The sequence below is a fragment of the Trichoderma ghanense genome, assembly GCF_004382785.1.
Source record: "Trichoderma ghanense strain CCMA-1212 chromosome Unknown scaffold_3, whole genome shotgun sequence".
NCBI lineage: Eukaryota > Fungi > Ascomycota > Sordariomycetes > Hypocreales > Hypocreaceae > Trichoderma > Trichoderma ghanense.
Genome location: NW_027395666.1, coordinates 596,790 through 617,715, shown reverse-complemented (window position 1 = coordinate 617,715; position 20,926 = coordinate 596,790). Strand labels below are relative to the sequence as shown.

Below are 20,926 nucleotides of genomic sequence, written 5' to 3'. Positions count from 1 at the left end.
GAGTTATCGGGGCCTCAGGGGCGACATTTGTAGATGTTATAGGGCGGAGGGGAAAGGTCTTCTGTAGTGGTGACGAAGTGGCCCACTCAATGCGAGTTGGAGCCTGTAGGAAGAGGTTGTATGTTGGACCGGTTGCCTGATGAGGGTTAGAAACCCAGCAGATGCAAGTAGATACTGATAATGTGTAGAGTTGGAGGATGTATGCGTGTAAGTGCTCACCACGCAAGGAATTTCGATTGCTGATTTCGAACCTCACGATGCTGAGACAAGCCATGGGTCGGATGGGGGTTGATTGACCATGCTCTTAACCCTGCGACTTGAAAGCATGAGCGTATAGCCCAGAGAACAAAACAAAGCCATTGTACGTATCATTGAAATTAGACTGGGGACTCTCTCTATTACCAGTAGTCTTTGAAAATGGCCATCTCAGAGCATACATTTTCACCGATACTGCAAGTCTCTGTTGCAATGACCACAAATTTCCTCACGATACTGAAGCGGCATGACGACTCAATCAGGGGAAATATCCCGAATATGGCAAATTCACGGGAATGGTGTTTTGACATGGGCGGTTGAAAGTGGAGTTCCCGCGCATCGGAGATATCGGGGAATTCCTTGGTCTCTGCTGGGGCAGCATTTCCCCGGCTTGTGTCCCGTTCGACAGCCATGAGGAACCACCTGTAATACTGTAGGGAGTAGCTTCTCAGCAAGGCACTATAGTACTGTGTAGGTTAAGGTATTATCGCCCAGGCGCTTTGAAGCCTCGGTGGACTTTTGGATCCAGATTTAGGGGAGCATGTCCTCTCTTTGCTGGCCCGAGTTGGCAGCGCGAGTTCAAGTGCTGATGATGCTTTGTTTGAAGAATGTATATTGCCTTTTTGAGAGTAAGCAGCGGAATACCGTTTCGAATAGGGCGCGGCTAGCCACGCACTTCAAGCAGACTTCACATGCACACAGGAACGGGCCAATCAGCTGCAGCAGTGCCAGTAGAATCGTCAATGTCGTAATATTCATGGGTATTATAAAAGAATTGCTCATCTCTAGCCTCGTTATGCAAAACAGAATGTCTACTCCCCTTCCCAACCGTCACCTCTCCACAGGATACAAAAACGGATCGCTATAAGAAAGCAGCTCCTCGCACGTCGGCCGCATGTGGTGGTCTCGGTTCAGGCACCGCCGCAGCGTCCGGATGAGCGAGGGCGGCACGGGGGCACCGCCCATGCCGCGAGCGGGAAACTCAATGTGGTGGTCCCAGTTGATGATGGCCTGACATCTCGCCATCTGGTTCGCAATGTGGCCAAAGGGCGGCAGGCCGTAGACCATCTGGTAGAGGATGCAGCCCAGCGACCACACATCGCTCGACTTGCCCAGCTTCATAAGCTTGGGCCGGCCAGGGATTCGACCGCCGCGCGGGTTGTTGGAGTCCAGCAGCGACTCGGGCGACATGTAGTTGGGCGTGCCCACCTGCGTCTCCCGGTGCACGTTGACCGTCTCGTCCGTCTGGATGGCGTTGGCGATGCCAAAGTCGATGAGCTTGAGCCTGCCCTTGACGAGGACAAAGTTGGCGGGCTTCAGGTCGGAGTGGACAATGTCGTGCTGGTGCACGGCGTGCAGGCACTCCAGCATCTCTTTCCAGTAGAAGCGTACAAACACCGAGTCGAACCTGGAAGTCTCGGGGCCCTGGCGGCTTGCCAAGAGAGTATTCAGGTCTCGTTCTCCCATTTCCATAACCTGAAGATTGTCGCTTGGTCAGCACCTCTCATCAGTCAACCCTCGGCCTGTTCTAGTGTACTTACCAAACTCAGTACCTGCTTCTCCGTGTTCATTTCGTAGGCGTACAGATTGATGACTCGATCAACTCCCTCGAGCCTCCCGAGGAGATCAATCTCGCCCTTGTACCCCCTGATGGTCAACTCGTCGGCGTTCTCCAGGGCCACGCGCTTCAGAGCAAACATTTGGCCATTCTCGGCGGTTACGCGATAGACCTTGGCGCTGCCGCCGCGGCCAAGGCAGTCGAGCCTGGTATAAGTCTTTCCATTCACCCGCAGCACGTTCCTCCGCTGCCTCGTCGAGGTGGCAGCAGCTGCTGCCCCAGTGGCCGACGTAGCCGCCTCCAGGACAGACGACATCTTGGGAGGAGGCGGCGGAGCAGCCCGCTTAGGTGTGTTGTTGGCCACTGGCGCCAATGGTCTCCGCTCTGGTGAGGATGGCCGGGCGAAAACAGGCGCAGGAGCGGGATCAGTGCTCAGAGGGCGCTGCGGCGCCTTGTCCATCCGATCGTCGATGGAAGACCTCAGGCGCTTATAGCTCGCACGACCGTTGTTTTCTTGATCCTGTGATGAAGGCACATGGGGCCGAAATACTGATTTCCTATATGGTATTTCCTCCTCCTCCTCTTCCTGTGCGTCTTCCTTTTCCCTTTCCAATGGCTGGTATCTCTCGCCTTCCTGGGGCTGGTATCGCTGCGCTTCTGGCTCGAGCTCACTATCTCGCGGAGAGGGACGCCCGGATTCGGGCCGGGAACTCATGCTAGACTGGTGTCTCCTATGAAGGGCCCTAGCCGAAGCACTGGCACTGACGGGACTCCCCGAGTTATAGTCGCGGACTCCGTCGGGGTAGTAGGCCACTTCTGGCGTGTCGCCCATCTGGTGGTTTTCTTGCTCACGGTTGGCGTCGTACCGATCCATCTCCCCTTCCTCTTCAGCGTCGTCTTCGCTCTGTCTCCGCCTGCCACGCCGAGCAGGCCCGCTGAGGAACGTCCCCGGAATCTTGCCAACGCGCTTGACGCGCATTGAGCTCTGCAGGTTGGCATTCTCCTCGAGTCGGCCCCTGGCCGAGCTGAACCGCGAGATGCTTCCATAGCTGGCGAGCGGCGCTTCGTTTCGTGCAACAGTCTCCGGGACCTTGTCTGGCTCGTAGTCGTCCACCTCAACGGCAGACCTGTCGGCAACGGAGCGATCAAACGACCGCCCCGACGACATGCCGGTTGACCCGACTCTACTGCGATTGCCCGAGGAGTTTGTTGAGATTCTCACCACGCGGTTCCCGTGCGCCGGTGTGTTGATGTCCGCCTGTGGCTCCGGCTTCTTATCGGCAAATTCTTCCCTGCTGGGTGGCCGACTGGACTGCTGATGGCGCTGTGTTGACCGAGAAAAGGAGCTCGAGCGCCTCTTGGAAGGCTGAATCTGGCTCAGGCTCTGCGAGGTGCTGCTGAGCCTCACCACGCGCTTCCTAGTCACGGGACTCGCACCACGCTCCCTGACGGGACTCGAGGTCCTCGAGGTCTTGCCCTCGGCGGGCTGTCTACTGGAAGATCTCAGATTCCTCCCTCGGTCAGGCACCGAAGGCGTCGTCGTGTTCAATTGGCTGGTCCGTCTCCGCCTCTGTGGTGGTGAGGTCGATCGCTCTGCGGGCTGAGCGGCCTCGGGCTCGCCATCGTTGAGCAGCGCTTTGGTGAGGGCGCTGAGCTTCATAGGCACGGGAATCTCATCCTCGGAGCTGTCGTCGTTGTACTGCTTGGCGCTACTTCGAGCTTGCATGGCGGCAGCCTGATGGCTCTCGCTCCTGGTCAGGAATGTTCGTGAGGGCAGCTCGCGGAGGGCTTGCTGTCGCTGTGAGGACCTGCGGATGGGGCCGGCAGCCATTGGCGTGGGCGACGCCGCCGTCGCCATGTTTTGAGGACGGTCTCTAGGCTGGCGGTCAAAGCGAGGTGGAATCGCAGGTGGCGAGCAATTGGCAGCTGAGGGTTCGCGAATCGAGAAATGATACTTTCGCAGGCGCAGCTTCCCTTGTCGTCCGAGGGCCGCAGGTGAGGAAGAAGCCGGCAGCGCTGTCGCGTAGGAGTGGATGGTCCAGGATGATGACGGGAGGTGAAGAGCGGAGAGAGCTGGAGCTGCCGAGTCGAGGTTCCAGGATTATTTTTGGGGTTCGTTGTTTGCGAAACACGACGGCCCAATCAGCGGCGACCCGGTTGCTGTGGGCAACGAACGATCCAGGCACAGGCTGGACTGGAACTGGCGCTAACAGCGCTAAACTGCAGGGAGGGGAAATGGCAACTGCTTCTGTTCATGAAGAGGCTGCTGTGTACTGTATCAACGCCTGGTTGGATTGCTGCAGTAATAACGGGACGGCAGAGCTGTTGTTCATGGCAGTGGTGAGGCGGTGATGATGCAGGAGATGGATTCGCTGCTCTGGCGGGCGAGGTACGGAGCGGTACTCGAGGGGTCGTGGCAGTTTTGCAGGTGTGATGTGGAGCTTGCAAGTACTGGTACAGGTACAACGACAGCCGATTGCGTCGAATCTGGATGGAGCTTGAAGTTGGCACGTGTTTTTCTAGCCTTGCGGAATGTGAAAAGAAGTCCGAAGTAAACAACTGCAGTGCCCGCGGGAGCACCACTTACATTGGATACTTGCAGCCCCAGCCAGCGTTTCAAGCTACAGTAGCAGGCATCTTTGGTCCTTTTCACGAGCAGCCAATCTTGCAATTACAGCCCTCTCAACCATAACCTCTCTCAACTGATGTACAATTGCCCCTAATCGCCACTGCAACGTCCGCTGTCCTTTGCTGTACCGGTACATCCATTTACTCGCTGCCCAATTCCCACCCGGAATGACCCCGAATCCCCGCCTAAGAGCCCGGCCCGCCCCATATTCCGTCCCTCCAGATTGCCATCCAATCTGCAACAGCTCGACACTTTTGACATCTGGCTCCAGCCAATTCCTCCCATCATGTCCGATCCAGATCCAACCACCACCCAATAATTGCTAATTGTGCCGTGGCCTCTTGATCCACGTCCCCTCTTTCTTGGCGCACTTGTTCTAGACTACACGTTCTACATCTTCTTCTACTATCCTTTTCGCGCACTTGACTACATCCTCACCTCCGTCGATGCTGGCATCATGACCGCGCCATATGCCGGGAGGCCAGGCTTTCGCGCCATCTCCTTGATGCTGCTTGTCGCGGCGCTCTTTGCCGGCGCCAGCTTTGCTTCCGTTGGCGACCAGCTGCCCGAGTTCAAGCAATGCCTTGACGTGCGTCTTCCCTTCTTCACTGCTTCATGCTCTGCGCCCTCGCTCACTAACTGGTCCTGTCATGCTATAGATTTGCAAAGCCGAAAACTGCGCTCCCGGCAAAGCCACTCCCATCCGTACGCGCCTCTCCCTCTCGAGCCAGTTCCCAGACGAGCACACGATATAAACGAAACAGACAAAAACACCTGCTAACAACGTCCCCGCCAGCCCTGTCGCGCCGCCTCCTCCTCTGGGACTGCTCCTCCGAATGCGACTACGCCTGCCAGCACATCATCACCGCCTCGCGCGTCGCCTCGGACCTCCCCGTCGTCCAGTTCCACGGCAAGTGGCCCTTCTACCGCTTCCTCGGCATGCAGGAGCCCTTCTCCGTCCTCTTCTCCCTCGGCAACTTGTGGGCGCACTGGCAGGGGCTCAAGAAGGTGCGCGCCCGCATCCCCGCCGGCTACTCGCTGCGGCCGTACTACGAGCTCTTCTCGTACTTTGGCCTCGCCTCGTGGGTCTTCAGCGCCATCTTCCACACGCGCGACTTCGCCGCCACCGAGCAGCTCGACTACTTCGCCGCCGGCGCCTCGGTGCTGTACGGCATGTACTACACCCTGGTGCGCATCTTCCGGCTCGACCGCCCGTCGCCGCGCCGGCGCTCCGTGCGGCGCGCCTGGACGCTCCTGTGCATCGTGCTGTACGCCTGCCACGTCGGCTACCTCAAGGGCGTCAGCTGGGACTACACGTACAACATGGCCGCCAACGTCGTGCTGGGCGTCATCCAGAACGCGCTGTGGAGCTGGTTCAGCTTTGACCGGTACCGCAAGTCGCGCCGCGTCTGGGCCATGTGGCCCGGTCTGGCCGTGGCCTGGGTCATGTTTGCTATGAGCATGGAGCTGTTTGACTTTCCGCCGTGGCTGGGCTGCATTGATGCGCACAGCTTGTGGCATCTGATGACGATTGGGCCGACCATTTTGTGGTACAAGTGAGTGTTTTCCCCCCTTACGAATGACTGTGTGCTTTGTCTGACGAATCGCGACAGCTTCCTCGTAAAGGACGCCAACGACGATATTGCCGGCAGCGATAGATTAAAGGCATGATAGAATAGCAGCGAAGAGGAGGAATCGCGAAGCGCCGGCAACAATAGTTGCCTTGAGTCGAGGAGCGAGAGTATGGGGTATATATCACTAATTGTTAGCTGAGCGTGACTCTTTGAATCGGCCACGCTCAATTGGATGAAGACCAATTGCCATCTTTTACCTTGCTGCCATACAATCGTACGAAATGAATGAAACACCCTTGATAATTGGCGATACTGCGATGCCACCTCTAGTTGAACAGGAGCAACTTTTGGAGCAAGACAAACTCGAAAGCCAAAGTTTTCAATCAAATACTAAACCGTTATGAGTACTACTAGGTTTATCCTTTCTGAAAATCCCGTTTCCATCCACAAACCCATCCATGCCTTTTTCCGATAACTCCTCTTGTTCTTCGATGCCCCCCACCCATGAGTTTCTGCTTCTGCTTCTGGTTCCATTGAATTATGACTGACTATATTGTATCCAAACGCGAGGTGCAAAGTGTGAAATTGGAATCCCGGAAGAGGTAAGAAAGAATCATCGCATCGTTGCAGCCAGGGTATACTAAAAAAAAGTAAGATAAAACCAAATAAAGAGTAATAAAAAAAATTGATTAGAAAAACCACCATTCATGAACTCAACAAGTCCCTCACAGACAACGCCCGATGATTCCCCCCGCCACCACCACTATTCCTCCCCACCGTCCCTCTCCGATCGCAATTCAGCATCAACAGCGCCGCAGTCGCCTCCTGATCGAGATCCGTCTGCGGCAACAGCGCAGGACTCGTCAACGCAGACGAGCTGCCGCCGTGCGTGTTATTGCCGTACGCATTGCTGCTGGCGAACAGCTGCGGCCCAAAGGCGGGCGACGTCGTGGTGGACGCGCTGTAGCTGTAGTGCCGCTGGTCTGCTGCGGCGGCCGCCGCCGCCGTCGACACGGACGAGTACGAGTGCTGCCGGTGGCGCGAGTCCTGGGCGTGCAGCGCGGGGGAGACGGACACTGACGTGCGCTGGTGCCGCTGCTGCTCCATCTGCTGGTGGTGATGATGATGATGATGCTGCTGCTGCTGCTGGGGCGCAAAGACGGGCGACGGCGCCGCGTCCGAGTCGGTCATTTCGACGTCGGCCGGGTCCTCCTCGCGAAACGTCGGGTGGAACTCGCGGATAGGCGGCAGCGGGCTGTGGTGGGACGAGGAGGAGGAGGAGGACGAGGAGGAGGAGGAGGCTGCTGCTTCGGGGAGGCTGTTGCTCTGGGTTTGTTCCTGCTGGGCCTTGAGCTTGGCGACGCAGTCTTCCAGATAGCGGACGTATTCAATGGAGGCCTGAGATATCACAGGGGAGTAAGTCAAAGGATCAATGGATGAGATGAGGTGAGGTGAGAATGAGAATGTATACCTGTAGAATGGCCAGCTTGTGCATCTCGCCGGTGCACGCGGGAATCATGCTCTTGAGCAGCGCAAACTCCTCGTTCATCTTGCTGCGCCGCCGCCGCTCAATCAGGCTGTGCGCCGTCTTGCGCGCAATCTTCCTGCCGGCGGCGCTAGTCGCGCTGGGCTGCTTCTTCTTGTTGGAGGAGGAGGAGGAGGAGGAGGAAGAGGACTCGCCCTTGGCCGAGGCGCCGCCTCCGGCTCCGGGCCCGGCGTCCGGAGTTGCGGCCGTCTTGGCGGCGGAAGCTGCTCTCCCGGTAGCGCGGGCGGACTCCTTGGTCTTAGCCGAGCCGGGGCCGGCGGCGGCGGCGGCGGCGTCCTGCTGGGCGGTGCGCGGCTTCATCTGGATAATCTTCCTGGACCGCGTGGGCGGCGGCGGCAGGGCAAAGGCGCTGCTGCTGCTGCTGCTGGTGTCCTTGTTGGAGGACTCCTTGGTGGTGGTGGCGGCGGACGAGCGTCTGCGGGACTTGACCGTCTCGGCCGCCTGCATGGGATAATACACCGTCTTGGGCGAGGTAGCAATGTCCAGGCCTAGGCCCGCGTTTGCACTCGCGCTTGAAAGAGGAGCAGGAGGGGGAGGGGGAGGGGGAGGGGGACAGCCGGCGGACAAGGGCGAGAGCAGCTTGGAGTCGACGGGGGAGGAGGAGTCATCGTGGATGGCCGGCGGAGGCAGCTCAAAGGCGAGCTGCAGGGACGAGAGCTGCTGCACGCCATCCTTGCCCCTGATATCGGACGAGGAGCCGGGCGTGGGCGGCAGCGCTGGGCGAGGCATGGCCACTTTTGGTCGGGATGGGGAGGGCGGTTATGAGCTTGTACTGTACCGTACTCTTTGGTAGCGGCGGGTGACGGGGTTTGTGCAAGCCAAGGGGGGGGTGGCGTGTGTTGTTGTCTTTCTCATGCAAGCCTGGATCTGGAATCTCTCGGCCAGGCTCGGCGATCCGCAGGTCGCAGTATAGACAAGATGCACCAGCAGCGCCGTCCTAGCGGGCACTAGAGACCAGATGGCTGAACTGAACTGGAACCGAGCTGAGCTGAATACGCGGCAGCTGGTGAGGCGCAGCCGAAAACGAATCCCCCTTCAGCCAGTTCCGGGGCTTTGTGAGCGGAAGCTGGGGAGCCGATATGTGACGACAGCGGCACCACACCTTGGACGAGGTGGAACAGAAACGATCAGCTTCTTGGGGGCCGCAAGTTGTCACTGAGCAACGGCGCACCGAATCTGCAGGCGGCGGACGCGAAAAATTGCGGGTTAAACCGAGGTTTCTGGGTATCTCGATGCGAGGTTGATGCAAGGGTCCTTGTGGCTTGGGGGGGGGAACTGCAAGCTGGTGATTTGGCAGAGATAAGCTCAAGTTGAGAGTTTGGTATGTGGTGTTGCAAAGGCGTTGAAATGCTTGTTGATGTGTGTGGTTGTATGGTCCGCCTTCGGATCGGATATGCTGTGTACGCAGGGCCCCTTGTAGTTCTCTTGTGCGACGGGGAGATGATGAGAAAAAGACAATTGAATTGACAAGAGCAGCAGAAGAACTGGTGGTTTGATGACGGGACAGGTCGCTGGCGATGAGCTCTGTTGTTGGATATGGCCAGGCGGGTGGTGAGCCGGGCACCTTGTATCACGGCGGAAGCACAGAGGCAACGGGTGGGCACGAGACCAACTTATGCACCCTGCAACAACGGAGAGGCGGCGATTATACGACAAAGGTAAGCCAAAAGAAGAATGAGAGGAGAGGGAGGAAAGATGAAAAAAAAAAGACGAGGAGAAGAGGGAAAGGGGAAGAAGAGGACAAAGTGAGACTGAGCGCAGAGGAGACGAGAGACGGGAAGGCTCCAGCCGCCGCCCATGGGCAACTTATTTCACACCTTCAGGTAGACTATACGCAGGAGTCCCTGGGCAGTAAGGACTCTTCCCGATAAGGCGCTTCCGTCGAGAAAAGGAACAAAAGAGCGTGTCAATGGTAGTTGATACAAAAGCACAATGTATCTTCCTCCTGCTTTTGCCGCTCCCTCGCCCCCCCCTCTCTCTCCTCATCTCCATCGTTCCTCTTTTCCTCCAGCTTTCACACTTGACGACGAAGGAAACCCCTCGAGTCCAAAAACGACCATGGAAAACGTGCCTCGTTGAATTGACCAAGCATCATCCAGCAAAGTGTCGCGTGCTCCCCATGGTGTCGCCGCCGATCCGACGAATCAGCGGCCCGGACCAGACCATGTGGGCGAGGCGTCCTCTCCCCGACAATTCCTTGTGAATCGCCCTGCAAGCTCTCTGTCTCTCCGTCTCTCTCTCTCTCTCCAGCTGTATTGTGATTATTATTACTATTCCCTTTTTTAACTGGCTCTGATGGTCCCGCTTGCCTGTGACACAACCTCCCGGGCCTCTCAGACCCTCGCCGGCGAGTCTCGTGCTCTCGTACGGGCTAAGGAGAGCCAAGTCACCACGGCATGACAAGGGGCTGAGGCTTGAGTGGAAGAGTCTGGCTGAAAATGGTTTATGGATTCAATTACAAACAATTGGCATTCATGAGGAATCGCTCGTTGATGAAATCGGAGAATCGATGTCATCTTCCCGACGTTACTGGAATAAGTGCAGGTATATTACCGCTTCCGTACACTGAAGCCATCCAAGTAGGTACTACTTCTCACACGCCCTCGGGGCACAAGAGGTAAGCACGCGCCAGCCGTCTTGAATCCCCCATTTCCGGGACAGAGCACAAGACTAGAACAATCCATGACATAAAAGTAAATACTCTCCTGGTTCAATCGTACATAACGAATATGTCTAAATCTTAGGCAACCTTCTTCCTCGGGGGGCCACTCACAGCTGGAACTCATTCACCCCTAAACTCTTTTCGGAGATACTTCAACAACAAGATCAAGGGACCCAATTGCTTTCATTCACATGCAATCAAGCTAAAGCCTAATTACAAAAGAAAACAAAATAAGTTTTACGAGTACGGAAATGATTAGACGGTTGATGACGACGCACACAGCCATCCAGATAGTTGAACGTACTCGATGCTCGGAGCTGACCTCGTTTATACGAAGATGGGAAGCAAGCCGCCTCAATAGTGCTACCTTTAGCCCTGCCTCTGCAGGTCATGTTCATTCGACCAGCAAACGTCTTAGCCGAACTTCTCAATGTAAGTCATGTATTTCCAGAAATGAAAAATTGTTTTTGTCATGTGTTTGATCTGGCTAGGCGGAAGCCACTGGATTGCAGTCCCGGGTGTCGTGTGTCTGAAGTTTTGTGTGTCGCGTGTTGGGAGCAAAGGGTATTACTATATGCACTTGAGATGACAACCTTCCGGAATATGCCATGAACCACACATGCATATCGTCGAATTGATTCACTTGACCCCACAATCCAGCTTGATGTAATGCCAAGGTATAAATGAATCCAAAGGGAATCGTATGCATCAGACGGGTCCTCGTCGCTCAACGCCAGTATCCTACCCTAGATGCTAAAACACAAGTAAAAACAGCATAAATATAAAAACCAAAATTTTTTTACCTCATCAACCGCTCACACCTCATTGCTCGGATACAGCACCCCCGTCGTCGGCAAAAACTCCTCCTTGATGGACCGGATATTGACAAACCGCGTCAGCAGGTTCGCGCTGCCCGCCTTGTCGTCGGTGCCGCTCGCCCTCGCGCCGCCAAACGGCTGCTGCCCGACGACGGCCCCCGTGCTCTTGCAGTTGATGTAAAAGTTGCCCGCCGCGTTGCGCAGCCTCTCCTCGGCGAACCGCACCGCCTGCCGGTCGCTCGCGAAGACGGACCCCGTCAGCCCGTACTCGGACGTCGAGTCCACCAGCTCGCAGACCTTGGCCAGCGCGTCCGGCGCCGCGTCGTCATACACGTACGCCGTCAGGATGGGGCCGAAGAACTCGGTCGACAGGAAGCGGTGCGAAGGGTCCGTCGTCTGGTAGATGGTCGGCCGGACAAAGTATCCCCTGGACGAGTCGTACGAGCCGCCAAAGACGAGCTCGAGCCTATCGTCGCCCTTGGCCTCGTCGATGGCGCCCGCGAGCTTCTTGAACGAGGCCTCGTGGATGACGGGGCCCAGGAAGTTGGCGTGGTCCCAGGGGACGCCCTGCGCGAGCTTCTCCGTCTCGGCCACCAGCCGCTCCCGGAACGCGGGCCACACCGACTTGGCGACGTAGAGGCGCGACGTGGCGCTGCACTTCTGGCCCTGGTACTCGAACGCGCCGCGCACCGTCTGCACCGCGGCGTTGTCGACGTCGGCCGACTCGTGCACCAGGTGGAAGTTCTTGCCGCCCGTCTCGCCCACGACCCGCGGGTACGACCGGTACCGGCCCTCGGCGACGCCCTGGCCAATCGCTCCGAACAGCTTCCGGAAGACGGCCGTGCTGCCGGTGTAGTGCAGCGCCGCAAACTCCCGGTGCGCCAGCACCGTCTTGGTGATCTCCTCGGGGTTGCCCGGCACGAACTGGATCACGTCCCGGGGCAGGCCCGCCTCGAGCAGGATGTTGTAGACGAGCCAGTTGGACGCGATGGCGAAGTCGCTCGGCTTCCACACGACGACGTTGCCCATGAGCGCCGGCGCGCCGGGCAGGTTGCCCGCGATGGCGGTGAAGTTGAAGGGGCTGACGGCGTAGACGAAGCCCTCGAGCGGGCGGTACTCGAGCCGGTTCCACACGCCGGGCGAGTGGTGCTCGGGCTGCTGCGCGTACAGCTCCTGCGCGTACTGCACGTTGAAGCGGAAGAAGTCGGCCAGCTCCGCCGCCGCGTCAATCTCCGCCTGCCACGCGTTCTTGCCCTGGCCCAGCATCGTCGCCGCCATGATGTCGTAGCGGTACTTGCCCGAGATGAGGTCCGCCGCCTTGAGGAACACGGCCGCGCGGTCCGCAAACGGGAGCGCCTCCCACGCGGGCTTCGCGGCCAGCGCGGCGTCAATCGCCTTGGAGACGTCGGCGGGCGTGGCCGTGTGGTACGAGGCCACCGTCTTGGAGTGGTCGGACGGGTTGAGCTGCCGTGAGAGGGACGAGGTTTTGATCTGTGCAGCTCACCTGGTCAGCCTGCTGATCTCTCCAACTTGACATGTCTGGACATGTCGAAGAGAAAGAAGATAGACGCACCTCTTTGCCGCCCACGACAACGGGCACCTCGAGAGGCAGCTTGCTCTGCAGCTTCTCCACCGCCGCCGTCAAGCCCTCTCTCTGCTTGCTGCCCTTGGCATAGTGTTGCTAATAACAGACAGCATCCCGTATCAGCATTCTTCCCTTTGTACCATGGCGCGAATCCAGAAAAAACTCACGTTGGGCTCGTTCTTGATCGTCGGAGGTCGAAACGACGCAAGAGTCGCCAGCGACGCCCGCGGCACCTGCGCTCTGCTGCACCGCAGGCCCTTTGCTCCCGCTCGTCTCAGCACGGCAGACTGCATCGTGAACTCGCTAGATAGAAACTCCGCTTTCAATCGTTTTCTCTTCTCACGATCAAACACGAAACACACACAGCTCTACACAATATCAAGTGAAAGAGCAAAAAAAGTCCGGGTATCGTTGAAACAAAACAAGATTCTCCCGCAGGAAAGCAAAAAAAAGGAAGCATGAAGCTCTAATACCCCAACATGTATTTATCTATTCCGCCGCAATTCGTTTGGCAGCTTCGGCTTATCGCGGGTTAACGAAAGGGAAAGAAGGGCGTCACTTGGAGATGAGGGGCCGGGTGGGGGAGGCGAAGAAAAACATCCGACAAATGGCGTTGATGGACCAGCACTTTAGCAAGGCGGATGGAGCTTCTTTATCGACGTTCCCCGGAATTGCAGATTGATGGCGTCGTTCTGGGGGTTTCGACGGGCCTGGGGGCCACCGAAGTCGGCCAATGGCTGTTCCGTCGAGAGCCGTTGACCACTGGATATCGTTCTAAGGCGAATGAAGCCTTGAATAATGAAGCATTGCTCTTTCTAGAAATGTTTTGGACTCAAGGTGGGGTTTCTCAACTACGACTCAGACGCAGCACATACTTATGGCTTATAAGGAGCTGAGCATCACATGAAAGACAATCTTCTCCAGCCACACAAGAACTACAATAAGCGTGGCTCAAATCAACCTCAATTCGTACCCCAACACATCACACACACCGCGCAAGCCCTCATCACCAGCAAACAATGTATGTACGCTGCAACAAGGTAGGAATTAGGTATCTATACGGCCCAACATGAAAGAACAAGTAGAACCGATGAATAAAAGAAAAACAAGACAGTTTCGTGCAAACAGACTCCGGTTGCCCTTGCGTCCCGCTGGTATCGCTTCGTGAACTGCTCAACGCCAGCTGCCCGCCCATCGCTTCTCCGCTATGAAACCATACAAACCCATAGCTTCTTCAATTCAAAAGAGTGAAAAGCCCCTCACGGTGAAGACATCTAGAAGAGACTAATTGGCGACTAGCGTCCCTGCAGAGTTGCCCTCCTACTCGCTCGTAGCGGTGGACACGGGCCTTGAGGACGCCTCAGTCCTAGGCCGGTACGTCAGCAGCGGCACCGTCAGGCCGTAGCCCTCTGTCTGGCCCGTGGGGTCATGCTGGTCAATCTCGACCTTGATGCAGACATCCAAACTGCCGTCGTGGAGCTGCCCATGCCGCACATCGTCGGCCGCCTTGTGCGATGTGCCCGCGCCGACTTCTCCTTGGTGCAAGTGCGTATGGCCGTCAGCTCCCTCAAAAGACGGCCCCTCGCCATTCATCTGCGCAATGTGCCCGTTGGTGCGGTTGACGGGCGAGTTCTCTGTCAGCAGAGCGTAGTTGCGGCTGGGCATCGTGCAGTTGTTGTGGTTGGCCGTCTTGTTGGACTCGCCAGGGTCCTTGTTGAACAAGTCCAGCAGGGTCTCGTCTGTCTTGGAGTTTAGGTGATGGATCTTGTTTCGGCGCGCCAGGAGGTTGGCCACCGCTTGGGGCGGGGGCTTGTTGACAATGGCCGACGAGACGACGTTGACCATGTACCTGCTGTCCTCCTCGACCGGCACATTCAGCTTCGGGTTGGAGTAGAAGCGGCCCAAGGCGGCCAGATGAACATCGCCTCCCAGGATTGTCGTTCGCACCGAGAACTCGGCCGAGAGTCTCTGCAGCTCCACAACCAGCTGGGCTCGCTCGACTTTGTGCGTTTTGGCCGTGTAGTGGTCGTCGAGGTCGTCGAGCAGATCTACACTGCCGTCGAAGTGGTTGAAGAAGCCTCCGCCGAGGCCAAATCGTCGGTTGAGAAGCTTGACCGGCCCAATCAGAGGGCTTCGAAGAATGTTCTCCAGCCATGTCAAGCGCTGTCGCGTGATTAGCATTTCGTCCCCTCTCTTTTGCCAGAAACAGCAGACGTACCGGGTATGCAATCGGAATGCCGAGCAGCAGAATCAGGTGTTTGATCGGCTGGCCAGATCGGGCGGCGGCGGTAAGCTCATCCCGCGCCCTCTGAAAGATTAGGTCGTACGTCTCGGGATAGTTGACTTGGTGTCGAGTGCGCTGCAGGTCGTGTCAGCTAGGTGCTCCGTCCAGTGTTCTATCCTGCAGACCACTCCTTACCTCGGTTCGGGCGTCGATGCCGAGCAGGGCAATACGGGCGCCCAGCCGGGTGTAGATGTTGACTGAGTGTTCCGCAACATAGGGTCCAGGCTTAGATCCGACGATGTACTGCGAGTCAAACTTGGGCGGTGCCACATATGTGTCGATCAGCTGGTTCGGGTCGATACCCTGCGTACCATCGACGTCGTTGTCGGCAAAATCTGTCCGCAGTCGATCCCGGTTAGCATCTGCCAGATGCATTCCATGCAGGGTATCAGCTTACCAGACGTGTATGTGGACGCAGGAGGAGGGAGGTGATGCTGGAAGAGCATGTAGTACTTGTGGGCGATGCCACCAATGCCGCGGAAAACGTCGCATTGCATGAACTTGTGGACATATGAGCCGAAGCCGTCGATAATCTGTCGATCGCATCATTAGCCTGCAACTCTTTTCGGTGGCATCGTGGGGCTGCACAAACGTCGTGGTCGTCCCAGATGTTGATCTGGGCAATCTGGCCGTTGGCCGTCGAAAAGGGCTCCGTGTTATACCATCGAAGGTAGTTTTGGAGATAGTACTCGTCGCACTCGGCGCGCAGCTTCTCCGGGAAAGCGTAATCCTGGCGCTTTTTGGGGTTGCTAATGTCCGTCCAAGTGCGCAGAGGACCGTGGACTCTGATGCCATCGTTGTATATCTGGTCGCCACCGCCCACCATGACGTGGAGGGGCCTGGCTGCATGCTTCCGCATCACGTCGTTCCACAGAGCCGGGCCGCTCCAGGCCTCCTCGTCGGTGCCCACGCTGAAGCCGTTGCAGGAGTAGAACATGATGCGCATGGACTCGTTCACGGCGGGGATGAAGAAGGTGTTGATCCGCGGCTTGTGGCTGCTGCTGAACCGCAGCCCCGGCGCCTCATATTCGTATCTCGTCTCGCTTGGCTCGAGCGGCACCCTGATGTCAAAGGCCCAGAATGTGTTGCGCACGTCTGAGTAGAGGCGCTCACCGTGGATCTCCACTGGCTGTCCTTGACCACCACCTCGTCTCAGGAGCAGCGACGGATGGTGAAGTACATCCTTGCCGCCGCCCTTGACCACGATGAGAACGCTGCCATACCAGTAGCCGCCTTCCATTCGGCGATAGTTGAGCAGGGGACCGCACACAATCTCCTTGCCATCAACCACTTCTTCCTGCATGTGAACATTCTCCTCGGCCGCCTGTCCATGGCCAGCAGCCATATGGATGGGCTGGTAGTTGCCCGCCGTGTGCCCTTCGCCCTGAGGCTCGACGCGGTCCGAGTTGAGGAAATTGGCCAAATCACCCGTTGTCCCAGACGTCGTGGCGTCGCGTGCCTGGAGATGCGCCTCGTGGCGGGCGTATTTGCTTGATTCCTGGTGGCGCCACTTGCTGCTGGACGCGTACGGATTTTGCGAGTCAACGACGTCCGCGCCCTGCTCGCCGTCGTGCTGCGACGCCATGATTGCGCTGTTACGCTACTGAGCTGCTGTATCGATATACGCAAGAAATATTGCTGTCCAGACGAGAGACGCAATGCCGTGCAATGCAATGCGCTCGTGCGGTATGTATAGCGAGCGGCAGTATGTATGCAGCTTAGGTATGTGATAGTCGACTCCGGTTGGCGGCCTCTGCGATAACCTGCACGTTGGTCGAGTCTCACTCTCAGCGCCCGTCTGAAATGCTCACTCTCACACTGGTCGCGCACCTTGATGGTCTGGAGACGCAAGACCAGCAACAGACAGCCGTCCGAACCACGACTGTGATGAAGGACGCAAGTCGGTGCCTCTGACGAGTTCGAGCTTCAGCAAAGGCAAAACACGAATCTCGGGAGGTGAAATTACGTGAACCTGGCCAGTGGAGCTGCGGGAGCTACAGTGGCGCTACAGCGTCAAGAGCCACTGCTAGCACGGGGATCTGGCGACTCTGCTGGGCTGAGGGCAGGGATGCTGCAGCTGCCGCAGGCGTTTGGAGGGCAGGGCAGTAAACAGGCCCCAAGGGGGGGGGGGGGGGCTAAGGGGCAGCTACGGGCTAGTGTGGGCGCCAATGACGACAGCCGGCTTTGTTTCTTTTGGGCAGTGCAGTGCGATTGCGCGCCCGAATGCTGGATGCCGTACATGAAGCCGTGCAGCGGCCATCTGGGGGGTCGGTGCTGACCTGGAGCTGCGTGACTTGGGGTTTCATTGACGGGTTTGTTCTTTCATCTGCTCTTAGAGAGAAGATGGATGTTCTTTTGTTTCTGTTTCCATCTCGGCCATGATCCCATCTGATCTGCCAACCTGTGAGGAACTGTGAGATGCGCCAAGGAGGTCCAATGCAGTGAGTGAGATGACACGAGCGTGCCAAGCAGCGCTGCGCCTGCTTTGCCCCCTTCGGGGTTGCCAGAGTGACCTCAGCTTCTCACGCACACAAGTCACGCACACAAGGCGACGAAGGAACAAAGTCGCAGCGGCATCTGTGAGACCGACATGTGATCACTGGGCGCACAAGCAAGAGGAAACCCGCGGCATCGTGGCCAATCGATTGGACGTGCAGACTCGAAGTGCCGGCAGTGGGAAGCAACCGAACCCGACATGACGGTCCCCTTTGGACGGATTCGTACGATGACCAGAGGCGTGAAGCGACAAGAACAGGCGATGCACGCACGCACATGATGTTCGCAGGGCAAGACAAAAGGACGAAGACGGCTTCGAGCTCTCGAGATTGCAACTGAGACACAGTGAGATTGCGGTGGGGCAGCCATGGGAGGGTCGATCGGGTCTTGCAGAGGCTGATCTGCTCGGGCTGTCGGAATTATGTAGTGCCGATCGACTTTTCGAAGCCTCCGAATCATCCACTGCTTCGAGATTGCTGTTTCATCCACGCAGATCAGGATTCGGAAAGTTCATCTCGAATTTCGAGAAAACATAGGATCCCAGTAGTACTTACTCGTACTTACGCGTACTACCGAGGCGCCAATTCGTCTTAGCTTATTCGAGCACTAGTCCCTCCAGCGTCTCGTTGCACGCACATGGAAGATGTACAAACGATTTACATAAGGTACCTACAGCGTCGAGCCTACTACGCAAAAAGCCCGGGCTCCGTTGATTACCTAATCGCGATGCCCCTCCATAATAAACTCCCTCAGAAGAAATTTTTTCCTGCTGCTTCAAACTTCATTTTGTTTTCAGCTCGACAGGCACCGGTCGCCTTGTTGCGAAAGGAAAATCACCCAGGCTTTCTTTGCCCCTCATTAGGGGGTTCACGGCATCGCCATGGATGTGCACCCTTGTTGCGCGGTCCTGGCCAATGTCTTCCGCTTGGGCCTCGCAGGCCTTGTTCAGGGATGAAGTATCCGGATCAACAGTCTGCGCTGAGAGGGCCCTTGCGGACCAAAGGGTAGGTGAGGGTGAAAAACGCGAATGAAAGTGACAATGTGTGATACCATCAAACGGCATATGTGTGTACAGCAGCGAGCTTTTTCCTGTGCTTGGATTGCTGAAGGATTTTATCAACGTGCCAAGATCAAACCATCTCCCTGCTATTACCAAACACCGATGTCTTGATAACCCCAAGGGCATGGTGCATGACGTTAGGGAGACATTCTTTCATGTCTTTTGTCTTTTCTTCTATTGATTGTTCGCCTTTCAACCGCCCTGTCTTCACTCGTCCATGGCGTAGTCGTATGTTGGGGTCTCCTTCGGCTGCTTGCTTTGTGCGAGGGCACACAGAACAGCTGCCAAGAACAGAGATCGCCGCCTCGTCGTATTTCAAGTTGCCGATATCATTCTTGGAGTTGCTCGATGCATGTCGTGTACCTCGTACACCCCAATGATGTCGAGTGCATGGTTTGCTCGGATGTAGCGACAGAGTACGAAGTCTGATATCGGGAAAAAGGAAGACCGAGATCTTGTGAGGAGCAAGAGGGCCGTCACTTGATACAAAGTCAAGCCGCAAACCGCAACCACAATCGCAACTCATCGCTCCAGGCGTCCAAGGACGACTCGACAAGCAATATGAGCCTACGAGGAAAGCCACGGGCGCTGTTCATCCTAGAGGCCGCAGCTGTTCTTGCCAAGAGCTGCTACTCCCAGCTATGTATTGCCCCAAGTCCGTCGCGAGCAAAAACGCCAGCGCTGGGCCGCTCCAAGACCGGAGTCTTTGTTGCAGGTCAAGCCCCTCTTGCGGCTCAGCTTGCTGGACCAGCCACTCCTTTTTTGCCCCATGATACTACATACAAGTAGAATGGTTGCGCAGCATGCGCCGTGTTTCCCTTGCTTATCTCTTTGCTCTTTCTTATTAGCTGTTGTCCAGCACAGTACTCGCAGAGTTTGGCCGCTCAGAGGAAGAGCTGAGGCGCGAGACCGCAGAGATCTGAAACCGGCTTGCATGTGGCTTGATTTGACTGATAGCAGTCAGTTGCACGACACACCGCTTCAACAGGCGCCCAGATTCCAAGTATGCTTCAAGACATGGGTTCCGAGGGCTTATTGTGTAGTAGTAGTTGAACAGGGAGCGCCGTCAATCATGCGAATCGCGATTCAATGACAACAAGGCAGCGTAATGGGATAGCTGACCCTCGCAGCCGGCACTTGCACGTGGGCTCCCGACAGTTCATCCAGCATAATGGCGACTGCAGGCGTCGCATGCCGACATCTCACTGCATGTGCCTTTTGATGGGGGGCGCTTTGAATTGCGCTCAACGATCCCTCCTGATGGCACGATGTCCGTGGAGCCTTTCCCATGATGCTAAAGATGCCTTTTTGCCTTCCGGCGGCTGATGCTAGTGCGAGTCACGTACCTGCACCAGGCACCACCACCAACTTGAGCTGCATCTCCCTCAATCTCTCAGCACCAGTGTGTACTTTTGTCCAGTCTGGAACAAAGAGGCAGCCGACAAAAGGCGACTGAGCACACAGCATTGGTCGGTCAGGTCAAAGACCTTGAACGGTGACGGAGCTGATCTGCGCCTTTCTGGACAGTAACGACAGTGGGCGTCTAAAGAGGTGCGGAGGTCCACGGAGCTGGAGGTTTCCGTCCACCAACGCCTGGATGACGGCACGATGCACCAAGTTCGCCAAGCTCGCCTAGCCGGCCTAGTTGGCCTAGGTAGGGGCGTTGGGATGTGTTGTCGTCGGAGTCCGAATGCCGTATGATGATGGTGGTTTGGTGCCTTTTTGCATGGGGGAGAGAAGAAATCGGCGATTCGCTGCCTTGTCCTCGCGCTAATTGTTCTGTGGGGGGCTTTTCGAAGTGGACAACGAGTTGTGCTCTGTTGTATTTTGTTCAATCTTCAATATGTTTCAGCACAAAAAGGCGAGACGAGATGACGGGCAAAGTGGTCGCGGATTGAAACCTCCTCAATGCCCCGGCTTTGTTTCTGCATCCGGGGCTCGATTGAGATGGTCAACGTAAGGTAGTACTCGGTAGCATGTAGTAGCAGTAGTAGTGAGAATAAGTCTTCTCTCAAACAGGATTGTCAACTCATGAGCCTAACGAATAGTCGTCGCAAGTTGGCCTCTGTCAGTTGTCAGATAGTGTCCAGCTACTACCAAGATGGGCAAATGCCCGATCAACGGGCGATGGGACTTGTTGACAATTCGGATCAGGTGGCTTGGATTGGGATGGATGGGCGGATGGGACCTGGCGAGACGGCAGCTACTCTGCTAGCAGCCCACTGACGCTATACTAGACGAAGCCACCAAGTTTTGGGAACGTCTGGCAGAAGCATGCGGAAAGGTTCTCCTTTTTTCGGTAACTCTTCTTTTTGTTCTTTCGCTTCTTGTGTTGGAAAATTGCAGGGACAAGATGGGAGAAAACTAGAGGAAAATAAAGAAAGAAAAAAAAAAAAAGGAAGAAGGAGATGAACAGCAATCATGTTGACACTGTAACCCCCCCCCCCCCCCCCCCCCCC

At 56.7% G+C, this 20,926-nt stretch overlaps 5 protein-coding genes across 5 annotated transcripts; 1 reads left to right on the top strand and 4 right to left on the bottom strand.

Annotated features, from left to right (window-relative positions):
- Positions 1-1,086: 1,086 nt before the first annotated feature.
- On the bottom strand, positions 1,087-3,671 carry CCMA1212_003508 (Serine/threonine-protein kinase mph1; the record flags this gene model as incomplete). The annotated part of the gene is made up of 2 exons (XM_073700853.1): positions 1,087-1,731; positions 1,797-3,671. The coding sequence occupies 2 exons, from the start codon at positions 3,669-3,671 to the stop codon at positions 1,087-1,089; spliced, it is 2,520 nt and encodes an 839-aa protein (XP_073560166.1).
- A 1,228-nt stretch (positions 3,672-4,899) lies between these two features.
- On the top strand, positions 4,900-6,113 carry CCMA1212_003507 (uncharacterized protein; the record flags this gene model as incomplete). Its single annotated transcript, XM_073700852.1, has 4 exons — positions 4,900-5,031; positions 5,102-5,147; positions 5,239-5,998; positions 6,056-6,113. The coding sequence occupies 4 exons, from the start codon at positions 4,900-4,902 to the stop codon at positions 6,111-6,113; spliced, it is 996 nt and encodes a 331-aa protein (XP_073560171.1).
- Positions 6,114-6,721: 608 nt separating this feature from the next.
- CCMA1212_003506 (uncharacterized protein) lies at positions 6,722-8,291 on the bottom strand (the record flags this gene model as incomplete). Its single annotated transcript, XM_073700851.1, has 2 exons — positions 6,722-7,414; positions 7,488-8,291. 2 exons carry the CDS (start codon positions 8,289-8,291, stop codon positions 6,722-6,724), a joined length of 1,497 nt encoding a protein of 498 aa, XP_073560748.1.
- A 2,748-nt stretch (positions 8,292-11,039) lies between these two features.
- CCMA1212_003505 (Delta-1-pyrroline-5-carboxylate dehydrogenase) lies at positions 11,040-12,930 on the bottom strand (the record flags this gene model as incomplete). Its single annotated transcript, XM_073700850.1, has 3 exons — positions 12,795-12,930; positions 12,616-12,723; positions 11,040-12,533 (listed from the first exon to the last, which is right to left on the bottom strand). Exons 1-3 carry the CDS (start codon positions 12,918-12,920, stop codon positions 11,040-11,042), a joined length of 1,728 nt encoding a protein of 575 aa, XP_073560169.1. The 5' UTR covers positions 12,921-12,930.
- A 1,017-nt stretch (positions 12,931-13,947) lies between these two features.
- On the bottom strand, positions 13,948-16,496 carry CCMA1212_003504 (Uncharacterized protein; the record flags this gene model as incomplete). Its single annotated transcript, XM_073700849.1, has 5 exons — positions 13,948-14,790; positions 14,846-14,986; positions 15,047-15,246; positions 15,309-15,444; positions 15,504-16,496. The coding sequence occupies 5 exons, from the start codon at positions 16,494-16,496 to the stop codon at positions 13,948-13,950; spliced, it is 2,313 nt and encodes a 770-aa protein (XP_073560168.1).
- Positions 16,497-20,926: the final 4,430 nt, after the last annotated feature.